At 42.8% G+C, this 19,052-nt stretch overlaps 1 protein-coding gene and 3 gene segments (V, D, J or C); 3 read left to right on the forward strand and 1 right to left on the reverse strand.

The window, feature by feature from the left end:
• Positions 1 to 419: 419 nt before the first annotated feature.
• LOC130087111 (Ig kappa chain V region 3368) lies at positions 420 to 929 on the forward strand. Its single transcript, XM_056253332.1, has 2 exons — positions 420 to 484; positions 568 to 929. The coding sequence occupies exons 1-2, from the start codon at positions 436 to 438 to the stop codon at positions 879 to 881; spliced, it is 363 nt and encodes a 120-aa protein (XP_056109307.1). The 5' UTR covers positions 420 to 435; the 3' UTR covers positions 882 to 929.
• A 1,035-nt stretch (positions 930 to 1,964) lies between these two features.
• On the reverse strand, positions 1,965 to 3,579 carry LOC130087265 (Ig lambda chain C region-like; the record flags this gene model as incomplete). The annotated part of the segment is given in 2 exon segments: positions 1,965 to 2,417; positions 3,543 to 3,579. Coding segments are annotated over 2 exon segments (357 nt in total), but the record flags the coding sequence as incomplete, so codon positions are not given.
• Positions 3,580 to 4,024: 445 nt separating this feature from the next.
• LOC130087118 (immunoglobulin kappa variable 4-1-like) lies at positions 4,025 to 4,690 on the forward strand. The segment is given in 2 exon segments: positions 4,025 to 4,128; positions 4,245 to 4,690. Coding segments are annotated over 2 exon segments (360 nt in total).
• An 11,669-nt stretch (positions 4,691 to 16,359) lies between these two features.
• Positions 16,360 to 16,915, forward strand: LOC130087126 (immunoglobulin kappa variable 4-1-like). The segment is given in 2 exon segments: positions 16,360 to 16,437; positions 16,554 to 16,915. Coding segments are annotated over 2 exon segments (360 nt in total).
• The last annotated feature ends 2,137 nt before the right edge of the window (positions 16,916 to 19,052 follow it).

The raw sequence follows: 19,052 nt of genomic DNA on the forward strand, positions 1-19,052 counted from the left end.
GATCTCAATGTGAATCGGTATGAAAAATTATGTATTTACAATTATTGCAAATTATTTTACATCACTGACGCATTTTAAAAGAAATATTGCGGTTCGCTCGATGGAAAAGTGGATTATTGCACCCAAGAATTATAAACTTTTGTTGGTCACAGAGCTTATTTTCTGCAATAATCCAAAAGAAAATATACCCAATAAAACATGCCATCATGCATCTCTCTATAGCACTTTGATTTAGTAGGAAATACCGCTTAGCAAACTTTTAGTTATGTTAGTATGGTTGATGTTTGAATTGTTTCCGGGTGCAAGAATTGAAAGAGTAAATGCTGCTTTACATACCATGAACATTTACATATAGCAGCACATGCTTCAGTGCCTTTAAAGAGTGCTTTGAAAGAGTTTAACTCAGAGCAATATCTTCACCATTACAGAACAATAATGACTCTCATCATCATTTTTATCTCGATACTTGCAGCATTTTATCAGGGTTTGTATAACTAGACTAGATCTGTATTGCATAAACTGGCATGTGTCATACTTTGGTCTCTCATGTATATCTGACTCTTTTAGAGTGCAGAGGACAGGTCACCATCACTCAGACACCGGCAATAACAGCAGCCCATGGAACAGACGTGAGAATAAACTGCAAAGCCAACAGGCCGGTGCATAATAATGACTTCATGGCTTGGTACTTCAAGAGATCTGGAGAAGCTCCTAAGCTACTCGTATACCGTGCAACACATCGCTTCACTGGAGCTTCATCTAGATTCACAGGGAGTGGACATGGAGCAGACTTCACTCTGACCATCACTGGAGTCCAGTCTGAAGACGCAGGACATTACTTCTGTCAGAGCGACCACACTGGTGCAATAATCACACAGTGATAAAGAGCCGTACAAAAACCTCCTTCACACTGCACTGATACAGCTGAGAGACTCTGCAGCTGTGCACACACACACACATGCCACACAACTAGACACTCACCTACCCAATAAAACAGCATTCTGATATCTTCAAAGGCTACAGAATTATGAAATTACATATAAAGTTGTACATCCAGGTGGATGCTGCACATTGGTGGTGGTTGAGGAGATTCCCCCCTTCCTTGTGAAGCGCTTTGAGTGCATAGAAAAGCGCTATATAAATGTAATGAATTATTATTATTATTATTATTACTTAAGTCTGACTTCAGTGGGTCAAAAAATCACTCTGAAGTTAAAACAAGCTTGCAAACCATTTTTTGCACAAGTAAAATTGGTTACAAGCCAGGGATACTTTTTTATATTATATTCTTTATATTTTTTATATTAATTTATATTATTTATATTCTGTTATAGTATTTGTTAATTGTTTGAATTATCTTTAATTTCCATATTTCTTATTATAAATAATATCAATTTTAGTTCTGTTTAGTATAAATTAGTCATTTTTATTATGTGCTTTAGTCATCTTCAAATTTATGTTTTAAAAAAAAGAAAATTCTAGACAGCTTTATTTTTATTTCAGTTTTAGTTTCAATAAATAATAATCCTTCTTCTTCTTCTTCTTGTTTAATACTTCAACTACTTATTTCAGTAAGCGGCAAAGGCAACATTTCTAATTGTCATGTAAGCAACTAATATTTATATTTTCCCCTGGTGTCACAGAGAAGTGTTAAACTAGTCCCAAACCAAAATGCATGTTTGAGCTGTTTTAAATGGAAGCAACTTTCATGAACAAATCTTAAAATATGCCAGAGCCATTGTTTTGTCTCAAGATGCACATCAGTAATGTTTTTTCTAAGGCACGTTTAAAAAAGGTACTTAAATGTCCTGATTGAACTAAGGCCTAATCCTGGCTTAATCTAAGCTCTGTCTGTGAAACCGGGACTTTATTTTAGATTTCTTTCATTTGGCAAAAAATATTTTGGACCCCCTTAAGTGTCTTTAACTATTTTCTCAAATAACACAAAAGGACTCAAAGACAGACACTGTATTATTGATTTTATTTCAGTTATAACAGAACATCATAGCATGCTCTTGTGTGAATGAACTCAGAGAAGCAGAAGAGACACGTCAGCCAGAAGGATGAAGCAGAAGCCAGAGGAGAGCCTGAGCGGATCTACTGATCTGAACACTGATCTCTCCTCAGTTGTGCAGTGACTGCAGGCTGGCCGCTCCGTGTGGCCTCACAGCTCACTGAGACGCTCTTCATCCACTCCTGCTCAGAGAGAGTCAGGCTGCTGCTCCAGCTGTACAGAGCGTCCTTCTGCAGGAGCCCAGCGCTGCTCTCCTGAGCCCTGCTGCTGCCGTCCACCTTCCAGCTCAGGCTCCAGTCTGACGGCAAGCCCTCGCTGGCCACACACAGCAGTGTCGCTGTGTTCAGAGAGGAGATCTCTGCACTGGACGGGGGCAAGATGATCACTTTAGGAGGAGTGTTGCCTGAGAGAAGAAGAGCAGCGGGACCACACACAACTCGCTTAACAAACAGCTTCAGTTTATTAGAGATGAATTACCATGAGTTTCAACAAAGTAATATTTGATGAATATTTTTCAAGATTAATCAAATGTAATCATTTTGACAGATTTTTATGGGAGGCATGGAGTTACTAAGCTATTGCATTACTGCTTCTTTTAAAACTTTAAACTATTTTGAATTCGAATACATTATGAATTTAGTCCTCCAAACTAAAATTACATTACCATACTATTTTTGTAATGGCTGTTGGGTAACAAGTAAACACAATACAAAAAACATGCATTCAAACAAGAGTTAATATGATTGATTTTAATTTTTACTGTAGTGTGTTACTCTATATTACACTTAAAGTTAATATATTGGAATGTATTGAATTGCAGAGCTTCATGTTTGCAAATGTGTAATCAATAAATTTAAATTACATTAAATAATATTTTAGTTTACAAAAACTGCTTGTCAATTATGAAATTACATTAAATATACTTATAGTAGCCAACTTAATATAAAGACATAAAGTACTTAAGAACTACTTAAGTGGGTCAAAAAAACACTAAATGCATTTGATTTGAATCTGAGGAATAATACTTAAAAAAACAAATAAAAAATAAGATGCAATTAAGTGTCTGAAAATATTACATTTAGTTCACAACTTCACACACTAAGTATGTTCTATTATTTTTTGTAAAGTATCCTAAATTGTACTTTTTTTAAATTGTGAAAATGTATTATCATTTTTCTACAATTTTTTTGTACAATGTATTTACATATCTTTTGTCCAAATCAACAATTATTTTATTGATATATTCTTCTCATGCTCTTATAGCATGCAATATTTATCCAATGTATCTCTTTTCCTGTCCAACAATGGTGACAATGTCCAAAATCTTATTTGTAGAAAAGACTTTTGCAGTGTGTGTCTGTAATATCAACTCATAAATGTAAAACTGCATTAAGAAATACACACTGCATATCAAATAGTAATGTTTTCCCCAATAAGCAGGAAAACATTTATCTTTTTTTGTCATAAATTACAGTTAAATGACTAAATATGAAAACATTATATATAAATGATTTAATTATTTACTTACTGCCAACATCCAGTCTGGTGCCGCTGCCGAAAGTATATCACAGTGATACACACTAATAGAGCAGACGTACAAAAACCTGCTGAACGCTTCAGTAGCTGCACTGTTCACTGCATCTCCAAAACAACATCTTTCTGTTCATTTAGTGTTTAGTGTCAATTACAGTTCAATAAAAAAATATATACATTTCATTTTTTAGAAAGAACATTTTTTATAATATATGATTCTACGTTTAAACATTGCAATCTAAACTCTATTTGATTCACTGATGGCCAACTACTGAATGTTTATTAGATATCATTATCATATCCTTGGAAACTCTTGAGAAATATCAGTTGATACTGATATAAATTCTTAATAAGTAGAGAAATTAAATTAAATATCTTTTAAAACTGAATTTATTTAAATCAGTGTGTCAGATTTCCTCCTGAAAGGAAGCAGCTTTGAATATGTGCAACACCCCTTTGTTTAAGACGGACTGTCCGCCGGTCAGGACTGTAAACAGCAGGTCTCGTCTGTTCTCACTCATTCTCAGCAAAGATGACTGCAAACGCTCTGATTATCTGCTCTCTACTGCTTTCTCTCGCTGGTGAGATTAGTGTTGAATATTCAGAGCTTTTTCAGAAGTGCTTTATAAATGTTGTATCATTCTTCTCATGTATTGTGTGTTTGACTGTAACACTGACTGATGTGCTGTGATGGCAGGTTGTTTTGCTGAGATCATTCTGACTCAGAGTCCATCCGTGAATCTGGCGTCTGTGGGAAGCAGCGTCACTCTCAACTGCGGGTCCAGCAGTTCTAGTTTAACAGCCCATTTAGCCTGGTATCACCAGAGACCCGGACAAACACCCAAACTCCTGTTTTATAGTGTTGGTAGCAAAGTGTCTGAAGTTTCTGAGAGATTCACTGATGGGAGATCAGGAACAAACTTCATGCTCAATATTAGAAATGTCCAGCCTGAAGATGCAGGAGATTATTACTGTCAGCAGTATTATGAATTACCATTAACACAGTGATACACAGCCGTACAAAAACCCCTTCAGTGAAAGAGGAACTGCTGATTTAGACACACACTGCACACATAATACACTCAGTAGGAGCCGGTTTTTAAAGTTCTGAACAGAAAAACTAAATCTGGGGCCAGATTCACAAAACATTCACTGTAAAAAAAAAAAAAAAAAAAAAAAAAGTTGAGCTAACTTAAAAAAATAAGGCATCCTTTCGCATTCAACTTTTTAAGTTAACTCAACTAATCCCCTTCAGTTAAAATCTACTTAAATTGTTTTGTTCATCTAATGAGTAGCAGGTAGTCTTTTTAACTTAAAACTTCTTGTCAAGGCAACTAAACAATGTTTAGAATTTTGCAATGCAAGCGTCTATCCTTGTTTTTCATATTCAAGCTACACAACATGAACATAATTAGCCTCTTAAAACGTCTAGGTTAGGACTGTAACTCTGTTCCCAGAGAACAGGGAACGAGACACTGCGTTGATGACGCTATTCGGGAACGCCATCCGCAGGAACCAGTGTCTGAAAAGTTATCCAATCACGGCAATTGGATTTGACCGGCGACAGCCTATGACGTCACTACTAGTGCGACCCGTAAGTATAAAAGAGGGCCTAGAGAACATGTCATCCACTTTCGTCTGAAGGTACTGAGATCAAGAAAGCATGGAAGAACCCATATTCTGCAAACATCCATCGTCAGCAGTGAGCAAACTACGCTGATGACGAGGGGATGCGTGAACACATGGGTATGTGTCGATGCCCCCAATCGACTAGACGTTCACGAACTATCTCGCTGCTGGAGAGGCATCAGCACTAAAAGCTCCGGCCCTGCCTTATAAGCCACTCAAGATGACATCTCGCTTGAACAGCAGGGTATACGCAGCAGCAGTTCAGACTGGGGCTTCCTTACACACTATGTAAGTGTTACAGGCATACCAAGTCGACCTGCTGAAGGATTTGGATCAGGGGCAGGGTCTCTCCCCTGACACAGTGGACGAGCTGCGCTCCCCTCTAAGGGAACTAGAGGCACACAGTTTACCCTTTTCACCCGGACAAATAAGTTGCAAAAGTTGCAATGAGGAGAACATATAGTTCAACACAAATCTCCAACATGGTGATGATCAACCATTGTAATTCAGTTAAAATATGAACTCTGAAACATATGACAGCTTAATAATAGATACATAACGTGAGTCTGCTGTTCCTGAAGAATCTCCTGTGTTTTGGTTTTATGGATTAATATTTTGATATTGTCACTCTTGAGTCATTTGTGTTTGAATTTCTGCACAACACATGTGACAACTTTCCATTCCACAAAATGTTCTTTCTGGTGAAAAAAAGGTTCTTTAGATTTTTACAACGTTCTTCACACTAAAAAAAAAAACTTGTTTCTTTTAGAACTTGGTTCTTTGGGAAACCAAAAAATGGTTCTTCTGTGGAATCACTGCGAAAAAAACCCTTTGGACCTTTATTTTTTTTTTTTTTTTTAGAATTTAGAGTTTTTGTCAACATTATGTCTCATAATTTACTGTGCAGGTGTTTTCATGCTTCACTGGGTGACATTTATTTGGGTATTTGAGATGAAATACTTTATAGGGAAGTCAACATGTCTTACAATGTAACTCCATCTAATATTTATTTATTCATTTTTTAATGCAGACCACCTTACACAGCAAAATCCCCAGTGTTAAATCAACACTGCTCAGAGTACGTACATATAGTCACACTCAGAGTGTTAAAGTAACACTTAAGCAGTGTTAAAGTTAATGAGATAATTAAGTGATTAATTAAGTGATGATTGAGTATTAGTGATGAACACCTGCTGTTAACAAGCAGAATCACTGAAGGAAAGAGAAACACAAGAACTACAACTGACTTCCAGTCACAGCCTTAGATTAAATCATATGAAGATAAAATAAGACATTAAATCTCTGAAGATCTCAGCAGAGGAGGATTAAACAACTCCACAAACAGCATTACCAGCCTCACTTATTACCAACCAGACTGACTTTATTTCTGTCAGACGTCTATGAACGGAGGTTTAGATGTCGATGTTTTAAAATGTTTGGTCACCATTATAGTGATCAGTGTTTCCTTTAGTTGAGCAGTTTGACTCTTGGCATTTTAAGTGTGATTTTGGTCTTTGTAACAGTGTTTACCAAAGCACATCATTTGTTACAAAGGAAACAACAAAGGTGTTCAGGTGAAGTAGTTTTCATAAAAAAAAATTTTGAAACATCCATTCAAACAAGAGTTAATATGATTGATTTTAATTTTTACTGTAGTGTGTTACTCTATATTACACTTAAAGTTAATATATTGGAATGTATTGAATTGCAGAGCTTCATGTTTGCAAATGTGTAATCAATAAATTTAAATTACATTAAAGAATATTTTAGTTTACAAAAACTGCTTGTCAATTATGAAATTACATTAAATATACTTATAGTAGCCAACTTAATATAAAGACATAAAGTACTTAAGAACTACTTAAGTGGGTCAAAAAACACTAAATGCATTTGATTTGAATCTGAGGAATAATACTTAAAAAAACAAATAAAAAATAAGATGCAATTAAGTGTCTGAAAATATTACATTTAGTTCACAACTTCACACACTTAAGTATGTTCTATTATTTTTTTGTAAAGTATCCTAAATTGTACTTTTTTTTAAATTGTGAAAATGTATTATCATTTTTCTACAAATTTTTTGTACAATTTATTTACATATCTTTTGTCCAAATCAACAATTATTTTATTGATATATTCTTCTCATGCTCTTATAGCATGCAATATTTATCCAATGTATCTCTTTTCCTGTCCAACAATGGTGACAATGTCCAAAATCTTATTTGTAGAAAAGACTTTTGTAGTGTGTGTCTGTAATATTAACTCATAAATGTAAAACTGCATTAAGAAATACACACTGCATATCAAATAGTAATGTTTTCCCCAATAAGCAGGAAAACATTTATCTTTTTTTGTCATAAATTACAGTTAAATGACTAAATATGAAAACATTATATATAAATGATTTAATTATTTACTTACTGCCAACATCCAGTCTGGTGCCGCTGCCGAAAGTATATCACAGTGATACACACTAATACAGCAGACGTACACTGTAAAAAATTGCCCTGTAAAATAACGGTAATCTACTGGCAGCTGTGGTTTCCAGCAATGTACTGTTAATTTACAGCCTTTTACCGTTAATTTACAGCTCTCCTTTTTTACAGTCTGTTACCGTAAAAATACCATTGCAGGTGACTCATATGGAAAACCGATTGCTTTAAACAGTTCGAGTTCAAAAACTAGTATTTATACTGATAGTACCGTAAAATTCCTTCATTAGAGTCCACTGAAAATGAATATCTCTTTATATAAAACTGCAAACACCTAATATGTAATAGTGAATTAATTAAAAACATGATTTTAACTTTGCAAAGTCTTTTTAAAGTCTTTGCAGTTTATATAGCAAACATTAGCATACATTGTGCTATAGTACTTAGCAAGGAGATTGTCACTGTATCAGCAACTACACAGTTACTGCTTTTACATAAAGCAACAGGCAGCATAACATCAGTGTTTCTCTGCTCATCTTTGACTGAAGCACAGGCTCTACTCTCCAGCACAATGGTGACCCACAAAACTCAATTAAACTAACAGATTTCTCCTGTATCATCCTGTGCAAAATACATAAAACACTTCAGTTTAATATTTACTCTACTTATCAGTTATTGACTTCGCATAACTTTTTTTCTATGAACTTTCACTTATATTTCAGTGAAATTAACTTCTTTTGTTTAATACATCTAACTGTAACATTTTACAGAATATTACCGTTTTTCCTTGATTTTACGGTAATCTACTGGCAGCTGGGTTGCCAGTAAGTTGCTGTTTTTCTACAGTTTTATGCCGTAAATTAATTTACAGTTGATTACCGTTAAAATACGCTTCACTCTGTTTTTTTTTTATCTGACACATTTAACCCTTTCAATCCCACTGCAAAATCTTCAGTTTTAAATTGTTTCCACACTACAGAGTGTTGGAGTAACACTGAAGCAGTGTTGAAGTTAATTATATAATTCAGTGATTAATCAACTGATGATTGAGCATTAGTGATGAACACCTGATGTTAACAATCAGAATCACTGAAGGACAGAGGAACAACAAGAAGATAAAAAAGCGAAACACAAGAACTGCAACTGACTTCAGTCACAGAAGACATTAAATCTCTGAAGATCTCAGCAGAGGAGGATTAAACAAATCCAAAAAATAGCATTACCAGCTTCACTTATTACTAACCAGAATGACTTTATTTTTTTCATACGTCTACATAAATTCCTATTGAGAATTAACAGAGGTTTAGAATGTTGTTTTCTTTCATTTGACGTTACCATTATGAAGATCAGTGTTTGCTTTAGTTGGGCTCTTGACCCTTGACTAACATTAGCTTTACTTTGCCTGCTCTAACTGTGTGTTTTTAAGACACATTTGTTGAAAGTTTTATTTTTAAACTCATCATTCAATAAAAAATTTTGAACTATGGCTTTACTTCGACACACACTAACATCAAGAATCAGCCAATGAATCTCAGAAATGGTGACAATCAACAAAAAAGATAACATTAAATTTAAACATCCCCAAATACGCAACTAAAAGTCAACACAAAACCAAAAGCAAAAATAAAAGCAAAAAGTAAAAAATTAAAGCGAAGAACCAGACAATTCAGCTGCATAATTTATTCATGCTGCAATGCATGCTGGGAGTCATGGCTTTTTTTTTGGTACCCAACATGCATTGCAGCATACAACTTATGATTGTCACCATTGTTGAGATTCATACGCCAGTTCTTGATGCCTGTGTGTCTGGCTGATCAAGAAGTTCAAAATGTTCTGAGTATATCCTTTTTAAAATCATTAATATTTTCTGGACGTCAAATCCCCGATAGATCTCAATCTGTAAAATCACAATGGCAACAAAATCAAAACTACAAAACATCAACCATTTAACAACTTTAGGCAGCAAATGAGATCAGTGAATTGGGCTGTTACATGATGATTGTGACTATTAACAAACAGCCATTGTCATCTTGTTTGCTTCAGCTTTGAGCCATTGCTAATGTATTTTAAAAAGTCACAGCTACAGCAGCCAAAGAAAAACTAATGTTCCCTTTCGTAGTCACTCCGAGTTACGTCGGATGACGGAGAATGGGGGTTTCGCCAGAAAGCCAATCCTCTTCGAGTATTAAAAAACGAGCCAATGGCAATGAAATGCCATGGGTCTGCGGAATTTGCATAATGTATCTCCGCCTCACCGCGTGAGTATTTAAGGAGAGACACCTGCAACAGCAGATCATGTTTTCGCTTCGGAGCCAAGAGAACCTCTTCACTCCACAGCCACAACTGAGTTTACAAGTGACTCACCTCTTCGAGACGAGCGAACTCTCCAGTGTTGGTGTGACGGCGGTATCCAGCGAGTCTTCACATTGCCTGCGATCTGTGCAGTGGTCTGCCTGACTTTGTGTTTTCTCCCTGGTCGCCTCAGCATTGCAGAGTTTTTCCTCTCCTAAAAGAGCTGCACGTGGCACGTCTTTTTAAAGATGTCTCGCCCGTGTTCTTCTGGTTGCGGTCGATATTTGTCGTCTTCTGATGGGCACGAGCGCTGCTTTGTGTGTCTGGGCTTTGAACACGCTAAAGCAGCGCTCGTGGATGACTCATGTTCCTTCTGTGGGAACATGGCCATCGCAACACTAAGATTAAGACTCAATGATCTTTCAGTGAGAGTCCCCGCGTCCACCACCCGTTCTGCTTCCTCCACGAGAGGTGGTAGTTCGGCTGGGGGACAGGGTGATCTGAGGGTGACGGTGTGGAGCAATCCGACGATGCGTCCTCGGACCACGCCCCCCTCCGCTGTGTTGCAACCCGCGAATGCCGCGGTGATTCAGGCGGGCTCTTCTTCGGAAGCCCCGCGTGTTTCATTCGGCGCTCCAGAGGATGACGCGATGTCGATCGCGGCATCACAAGGTGGGCTTGAGTCTTCAGGAAGTGAGGATGCGGCTGCGTTGCCTCCTTCGGGAGTCCCAGCGTTGCCCGTGTCGGATCCTGAGATGACAGCCATGCTGTCCCGGGCAGCCGTGAGCGTCGGGCTAGAGTGGAACCCTCCGCCCTGCCCCGAGCGCTCGCGGCTGGACGATTGGTTTTTGGGTGCGGCTGCCGCCTCACGGCCTCAGCCAACCCCAATTCCTTTCTTCCCGGAGCTGCATGAGGAGCTGTCGAGATCATGGAAGGCTCCTTTGACCTCCCGTGAACGCTCGTCAGCTTTCTCCGCCTTTCCTCCCCTCGATGGCGCAGCTGCCCATGGGTACACTGGGATTCCCCCGGTGGAGCGCTCTGTTGCGATGCAACTGTGTCCTCAGAGCGCATCCTCTCGTGGTAATCCTAAGCACCCGTCCAAGGCCTGTAGATTCTCGTCATCAATGGTGGCGAGGTCTCACAGAGCTGCAGGACAGGCGGCTGCTGCCCTGCATGCGATGAGCACCTTGCAGGTCTACCAGGCCCAGCTGCTCAGAAACATGCACGAGGGCGGGACTGACCCAGGGACGTTCGACGAACTGCGTGCCGCCACTGACCTTTCTCTGTGGTTAGAGAAAGAACCGAAATGTCCATCACTGAGCACACAGAGCCGGATGACAGTGCGCGACGCCCCCGTGCCTCGCCACTCTCGTCCTCCTCTGTCTCTGAGGGCGAGGATGACAGTGCGTGCCGTCCCCGGACCACACCACTCTCATCCCCCTCTATCGCCAGACCCCTGGCAGAGCAGACCCCCGTGGAACGCTGGTCCTTCCCTGGTCTCCTCTGTCAGGGCGCGGAGCTTGGCTGTGCACACACTCAGGGCCGCTATGCCACCCTTGCCTGTGCCGGTCACTTCGCCTCGCTGCCCCTCCGGGGGGACGCCTGTGGCTCGGATGATTCCGCTGGATCAGTTTTTGGGGGCTTGGTTAGAGCTCCCCAATCTGTCCCGTTGGGTCGCCCGAACTATCAGGCTCGGCTATGCGATTCAGTTCGCACGGTCTCCTCCCCGCTTCAGGGGAGTCCGCTTTACTATGGTCGGTGGCAATGCCCCGATCATGAGAGCGGAGGTTGCTACCCTGCTGGCGAAGGGTGCAATCGAGGCTGTCCCTCCAGCCGAGATGAGGTCAGGGTTCTACAGCCCCTACTTCATTGTCCCCAAGAAAACCGGTGGGTTACGGCCAATCCTGGACTTGCGCGTCCTGAACCGCTCCCTTCACAGGCTGCCGGTCAGGATGCTTACGGCCAAACGCATTTTCGAATGCGTGCGGCCACAGGATTGGTTTGCAGCGATAGATCTGAAGGACGCCTACTTTCATGTCTCCATTTTACCTCGACACAGACCGTTTCTTCGGTTTGCTTTCGAGGGGCAGGCATACCAGTACGCGGTTCTCCCATTCGGGTTGGCTCTGTCTCCTCGCGTCTTTACGAAGGTCGTCGAGGCAGCCCTTGTTCCCCTACGCGAACACGGGGTTCGCATCCTGAATTATCTCGACGACTGGCTAATATTAGCTCACTCTCGAGATCAGGTTTGCGAACACAGAGACCTTGTGCTCCGGCACCTAGCCCGTCTGGGCCTTCGGGTCAACTGGGAGAAGAGCAAACTTTGCCCCGTGCAGAGGATCTCTTTTCTCGGTATGGAGATAGACTCGGTCGCCATGTCCGCGCAGCTTACGAGCGAGCGCGCACACTCACTGCTGACTTGTCTTCGACAGTTCGAGGGCAAGAGTGCGGTCCCACTGAAACTTTTTCAGAGGCTCCTGGGGCATATGGCATCCGCAGCCGCGGCAACGCCACTCGGATTGCTTCATATGAGACCGCTTCAGCTGTGGCTTCGCGATCGGGTCCCGAGGTGGGCATGGCATCGCGGTACGCTCAGAGTTCCAATAACTCCGACCTGCCGTCAGACCTTCACCCCGTGGCGGAACCTCAGCTTTCTACGGGCCGGAGTTCCCCTAGAACGAGTTTCCAGGCATGTTGTTGTCTCCACAGATGCCTCTGCCACGGGCTGGGGCGCCATGTGCAATGGACATGCAGCCGCGGGCTCCTGGACAGGACCCCAGCGCCTCATGCATGTCAATTGCCTCGAGTTGCTGGCAGTACGCCTTGCCCTGCACCGCTTCCACGCGTTGCTCCTGGGTCAACACGTACTTGTCCGCTCGGACAATACTGCGACTGTAGCGTACATCAACCGTCAGGGTGGTCTACGCTCTCGCCGTATGTCGCAACTCGCACGCCACCTCCTCTTATGGAGTCAGAAGCACCTGAGGTCCCTTCGTGCTATTTACATTCCAGGAGTGCGGAACCTTGCAGCCGACGAGCTGTCACGGCTCCGGCCAACCTCTGGCGAATGGAGACTCCATCCCCAGTCGGTCCAGCTGATTTGGGACCAGTTCGGGGACGCACAGATAGATCTGTTTGCCTCCCACGACTCATCCCATTGCGCCCTGTATTACTCCCTGACCGAGGGCACGCTCGGCACGGATGCACTGGCGCACAGCTGGCCGCAGGGCCTACGCAAGTATGCGTTTCCCCCAGTGAGCCTTCTCGCACGTACTCTGTGCAAGATCAAGGAGGACGAGGAGCAGGTCATATTGGTCGCCCCATACTGGCCCACCAAGACCTGGTTCTCCGAACTGATACTCCTCGCGACAGCACCTCCTTGGCCAATTCCTCTGAGGAAGGACCTCCTTTCTCAGAGACGGGGCACCCTATGGCACCCTCGTCCCGATCTTTGGAGACTCCACGTGTGGCTCCTGGACGGGACGAGGCAGGTTTGAGTACCCTGCCACCAGCGGTGGCGGCTACCATCACTTCCGCTAGAGCATCGTCCACGAGACATGTCTATGCGTTGAAGTGGAACCTCTTCGTCAACTGGTGCTCTTCTCGCCGAGAAGACCCCAGGAGATGCTCGATCAGCGTTGTGCTTTCCTTCCTGCAAGACGGGTTGGAGCGAAGGCTGTCTCCCTCCACCCTGAAGGTGTATGTGGCCGCTATCGCCGCATATCACGAAGCAGTGGAAGGTAAGTCTCTTGGAAAACACGACCTGATCCTCAGGTTCCTGAGAGGAGCGAGGAGACTGAATCCTCCTCGCCCTCCTCTCGTTCCCTCTTGGGACCTCTCAGTGGTCTTAAGTGCCCTGCAGAGGGCTCCCTTTGAGCCTCTGCAATCAGCTGAGCTTAAGATCCTGTCAATGAAGACAGCGCTCCTGGTTGCGTTGGCCTCCATCAAGAGGGTAGGGGACCTGCACGCATTCTCCGTTGACGAAGCGTGCCTGGAGTTCGGGCCCGGCCTCTCTCACGTGATCCTGAGACCCCGGCCCGGATATGTGCCCAAGGTTCCCACCACTCCCTTCCGGGACCAGGTGGTGAACCTGCAAGCGCTGCCCCGGGAGGAGGCAGACCCAGCCTTGGCACTGCTCTGTCCAGTACGCGCACTCCGTGCTTACGTAGACAGGACGCAGTGTTTCAGGACCTCAGACCAGCTCTTTGTCTGTTATGGTGGGAAGCTGAAGGGAAAGGCTCTCTCCAAACAAAGGTTGTCTCACTGGATAGTGGACGCCATTGCTTTGGCATACCAGCAGCAAGGTCGACCATGCCCCCTTGGTGTGACCGCCCACTCCACCCGGAGTGTGGCGTCCTCTTGGGCTTTAGCGCGTGGCGCCTCGCTAACAGACATCTGCAGAGCTGCAGGCTGGGCGACACCTAACACATTCGCCAGATTCTACAATCTCCGAGTGGAGCCAGTCTCCGCCCATGTACTGTCTTTTTCAAGCTAACATGGGAGCTGTTAAGTGTCTCGCTTGCTCGCCATTCCACTCCACGGACTGGATACGTGCGATATTTCCTCAGGTGAGCCTTCCCCTCTGAAGCCCTGAGTTCCTCCAGCACTGTTGACGCTGGCGCCAGTGTCTATTGCCTGTGCGTCGGCTAGGTGCCTCCGTGTGCATGGTTCCTCCTCTGAGTAACCCCCACATGTGTATTTTGCACTGTAAGCCTCTTTGAGCATGTGTCTTTCCCTCGGCAAGTCACCTGCCACTCCTGGAGTTGAAAGTAGATGCCACCCTACGGGCTGGTCACTCCAGTGTTCCTCCATATGAAGCCCCCTCGGGCCATACGTGTATTCTTAAGTCCTCCCTACGGGTAGGCATGCTGCGGCATATCTCCCCTGAGATATGCTTCCCAGTGTACCTTGGTATTCCTGTGTTAGTAGGACTCCTTCGTCCGTGCCTATATCACGACAGGGAGGTCAGACTGCGCAGGGCACTGGAAGACAGCTGTGAAGGTGGCGTGATTACACGGGGACCCCCATTCTCCGTCATCCGACGTAACTCGGAGTGACTACGAAAGGGAACGTCTCGGTTACGGATGTAACCCTCGTTCCCTGAGTAGGGAACGGAGACGTTACGTCTCCGTGCCACTTCCGCTGTACCGCTGGGTCGACGCCTGAGTTCAGTCTCGGCTCCTCAGCGAAGACATGATCTGCTGTTGCAGGTGTCTCTCCTTAAATACTCACGCGGTGAGGCGGAGATACATTATGCAAATTCCGCAGACCCATGGCATTTCATTGCCATTGGCTCGTTTTTTAATACTCGAAGAGGATTGGCTTTCTGGCGAAAACCCCATTCTCCGTCATCCGACGTAACGTCTCCGTTCCCTACTCAGGGAACGAGGGTTACATCCGTAACCGAGACGTTCAAAAGTCAAGGGTCAAGAGCCCAACTACAGCAATCACTGATCACCATTATGGTAACATCAAATGAAAATATAATGATGTCTAAACCTCTGTCACCTTTTAATAAGACCTTCTGTAGAAGTCTGACAGAAATAAAGTCTGTCTGGTTAGTATTAAGTGAAGCTGGTAATGCTGTTTGTGGAGTTGTTTAATCCTCTGCTGAGATCTTTTGCTAAGATTTAATGTCTTTTATCTTGATTTCATCTTTTTTTCTGTTCTTCTTGTTCCTCTTTCCTTCAGTGATTCTGATTGTTAACAGCAGGTGTTCATCAGGGTCTCAATTAACTTAGAGAAAATTTACTGAATTATTCCCTCAGTCAATTGGACTATATTAGTGAACTAATGTAGGGAATAGTGAATGAGGGTATAGGGTGTGATTGGGAACACAGCCTCTGAGTGTCGACTTTAAGCGCTGGTAATTCACAGTATATTCCTGTAGGCTACTTTCTCGAAAATGACAAATATCACCACGAATGCATTTTTTCTACGGTATATTACTGTTTTAATGGAAAACAGCATGTTACTGTAAAATTTGGCTGTTTTTTTACAGCAATTTTTTACAGTGTACAAAAACCTGCTGAACGCTTCAGTAGCTGCACTGTTCACTGCATCTCCAAAACAACATCTTTCAGTTCATTTAGTGTTTAGTGTCAATTACAGTTCAATAAAAAAATATATACATTTCATTTTTTAGAAAGAACATTTTTTATAATATATGATTCTACGTTTAAACATTGCAATCTAAACTCTATTTGATTCACTGATGGCCAACTATACTGAAAGTTTATTAGATATCATTATCATATCCTTGGAAACTCTTGAGAAATATCAGTTGATACTGATATAAATTCTTAATAAGTAGAGAAATTAAATTAAATATCTTTTAAAACTGAATTTATTTAAATCAGTGTGTCAGATTTCCTCCTGAAAGGAAGCAGCTTTGAATATGTGCAACACCCCTTTGTTTAAGACGGACTGTCCACCGGTCAGGACTATAAACAGCAGGTCTCGTCTGTTCTCACTCATTCTCAGCAAAGATGACTGCAAACGCTCTGATTATCTGCTCTCTACTGCTTTCTCTCGCTGGTGAGATTAGTGTTGAATATTCAGAGCTTTTTCAGAAGTGCTTTATAAATGTTGTATCATTCTTCTCATGTATTGTGTGTTTGACTGTAACACTGACTGATGTGCTGTGATGGCAGGTTGTTTTGCTGAGATCATTCTGACTCGGAGTCCATCCGTGAATCTGGCGTCTGTGGGAATCAGCGTCACTCTCAACTGCGGGTCCAGCAGTTCCAGTGTATCAACCTATTTAGCCTGGTATCACCAGAGACCCGGACAAACACCCAAACTCCTGTTTTATAGTGTTGGTAGCAAAGTGTCTGAAGTTTCTGAGAGATTCACTGATGGGAGATCAGGAACAAACTTCATGCTCAATATTAGAAATGTCCAGCCTGAAGATGCAGGAGATTATTACTGTCAGCAGTATTATGAATTACCATTAACACAGTGATACACAGCCGTACAAAAACCCCTTCAGTGAAAGAGGAACTGCTGATTTAGACACACACTCCACACATAATACACTCAGTAGGCGGTTTTTAAAGTTCTGAACAGAAAAACTAAATCCTCGGCCAGATTCATTAAACATTCAACATCAACAAAACAAGAAAAAAGTATCGCATTCAACTTTTTAAGTTAACTCAACTAATCCCCTCCAATTCAAATCTACTTAACCCTTTAGGCGCCAGAGGTTTTTTCCTAAAACGTTCAATTTTGACATCTTAATTTCAAAAGGCTATATCTTAAAAGTGATAAAAGATAGAGACGTTCTGTAAATTAGAGAAATATTAAGGATGACCCAAAGTTTATGTAGGGATTACATTTTCCCATCTAATTAGCATATTATGGCGTCATATGGTGGTGGCAATCTTGGATTATAGAATTTTCATGAAAAGTCACGTTTAAATAAAATGCAGCACTTCTTTCCCCCCAAAATGCCCATCACCTTCTGTATGCTATATTGCACAATACTGAATGCTCAGGTATATAGTAAGTAGTAAACAAACTGTGTAAATCATTACTAATAAATGGTATAAACAAACCGAATGCATGTAGTGGTTGGCCTTTTCCTGTAGAGATTTTCCATTTACTAAATACAGTAGGCACTCTGATTCCATGTATGGGGCACATATATATTATTCATATGACATACAAACACAAGTAGACAAGACCTGTTTAGTTCAAACGCTCACTCGCACAGATCATGATGATGATCATGTGAGATGATACGAGCAGCACGGCCAGATCTGCCTCGCGCGCGCGCCGAGTGTGCACAGCTCGGACTACTGTCATTGTCATTTCGACTCCTCACCCTGCCTCCACGTTGCCTCCTAACTGTCCTATGAATACTTCGACCTCGTCTAACATACCCAGTGGTATTAGACAAAGTCTCCACCACAATACTGTCGCCGCGATTGCGGAGAGGATCTGATAAAATGGCTCACTCGCACACTAGCTCCGCTTTTGATCGCACTGATTCAATCTAACTCGAACTAACGCTCTAACTCGAACATTTTGTATAGAAACATGACGTTTTTTTGATTCGGGGATGAAGTATGACATGTCTGCCATCCAGTGGAGGGGAGGTTGAACGAAATTTGACACCCAATTTGACTAAATCGGCCGTTTTATTCAATGCCGCAATTTGTCGAGTAAACTCGACCGTGGCGCCTAGAGGGTTAAATTGTTTTGTTCATCTTTTGAGTAGCAGGCAGTCTTTTAACTTAAAACTTCTTGTCAAGGCAACTAAACAATGTTTAGCATTTAGCAATGCAAGCATCTACAATACATGTTTTTTCATTTCCATATTTTATTTTCAAAGTAAGTGTCACAGGGTGACGAACCAGCAGCGGAACTGTGTATTCCACGGAGGGGTGTTTCCGCCCGGAGCGCTTTCGACGCAGCGCCCGGCCGGCCTGGTGTGCGTCGCTGCCGTGGCGGCAGCGGCCGCTGATGACGGAGTGGCGGCGGGTGCGGCGCATCGGGGGGCTGTTTGATGGTTGGGACACACAGCGCTTTGGAACGGATGGAGGCCGGGCTTTGGGAGATCGGGAGGGGATAGTTCAGTGCAGTGTTCGGTGTTCGGTGTTCGGGTGCTGTGTCCTGACTTTGTTCCGTCGAGGAAGGCTGAGAGTTTCTGTGGGACAAATTGACTGGTGAGATCGACCCGCGGAAGGGAGTCCGCTACGAAAGATTGGGTGGTGTGGAACAGAGAAGCAGAGGAGAAGTCGCCTTGGAGATATCAAGTCCCCTTATTGGGTAGAGATAAGTGCAAACCTTTTACTGGCCGTCTGGTATGTGATTTATACACCAAGATACTGTATATGAAGAGAAGCGATCTAGGAACAGGAGTCTAGACACCGTAATGAGAAGACAGCTGTTGTGATGCCTGATTGAGGTCGCTATATATTCTTCCGTCTTACTGTCCCTGCTGTTCAGAACAAGGAGGTGGGCTGTGGCCTTATATTTCACAGAGTGGTTGAGAGTGACGTGAGTTGATGCTGTGCCCCACCGTGTGTGTTTGAAGTGAAGTTACTGCATGCTTACTATACCGAATTCTGTCACGTGCCCATCAGCCTTGCCCTGTGTTGCAGTTTGGAGTTGCTGAGGAAGAGATTAAGTGACGGTGGAATTTCAAA

Source organism: Rhinichthys klamathensis, unplaced genomic scaffold (assembly GCF_029890125.1).
Source record: "Rhinichthys klamathensis goyatoka isolate OS25496 unplaced genomic scaffold, OSU_Roscu_1.1 h1tg000004l_1, whole genome shotgun sequence".
Classification (NCBI taxonomy): Eukaryota; Metazoa; Chordata; class Actinopteri; order Cypriniformes; family Leuciscidae; genus Rhinichthys; species Rhinichthys klamathensis.

Excerpts from the sequence above, each read along its gene's own strand:
- LOC130087111 (XM_056253332.1), top strand. The coding sequence starts at position 436 with ATGACTCTCATCATCATTTTTATCTCGATACTTGCAGCATTTTATCAG. Across the intron at positions 485-567 it reads ACTTGCAGCATTTTATCAGG|AGTGCAGAGGACAGGTCACC; the intron begins GTTTGTATAACT and ends TGACTCTTTTAG.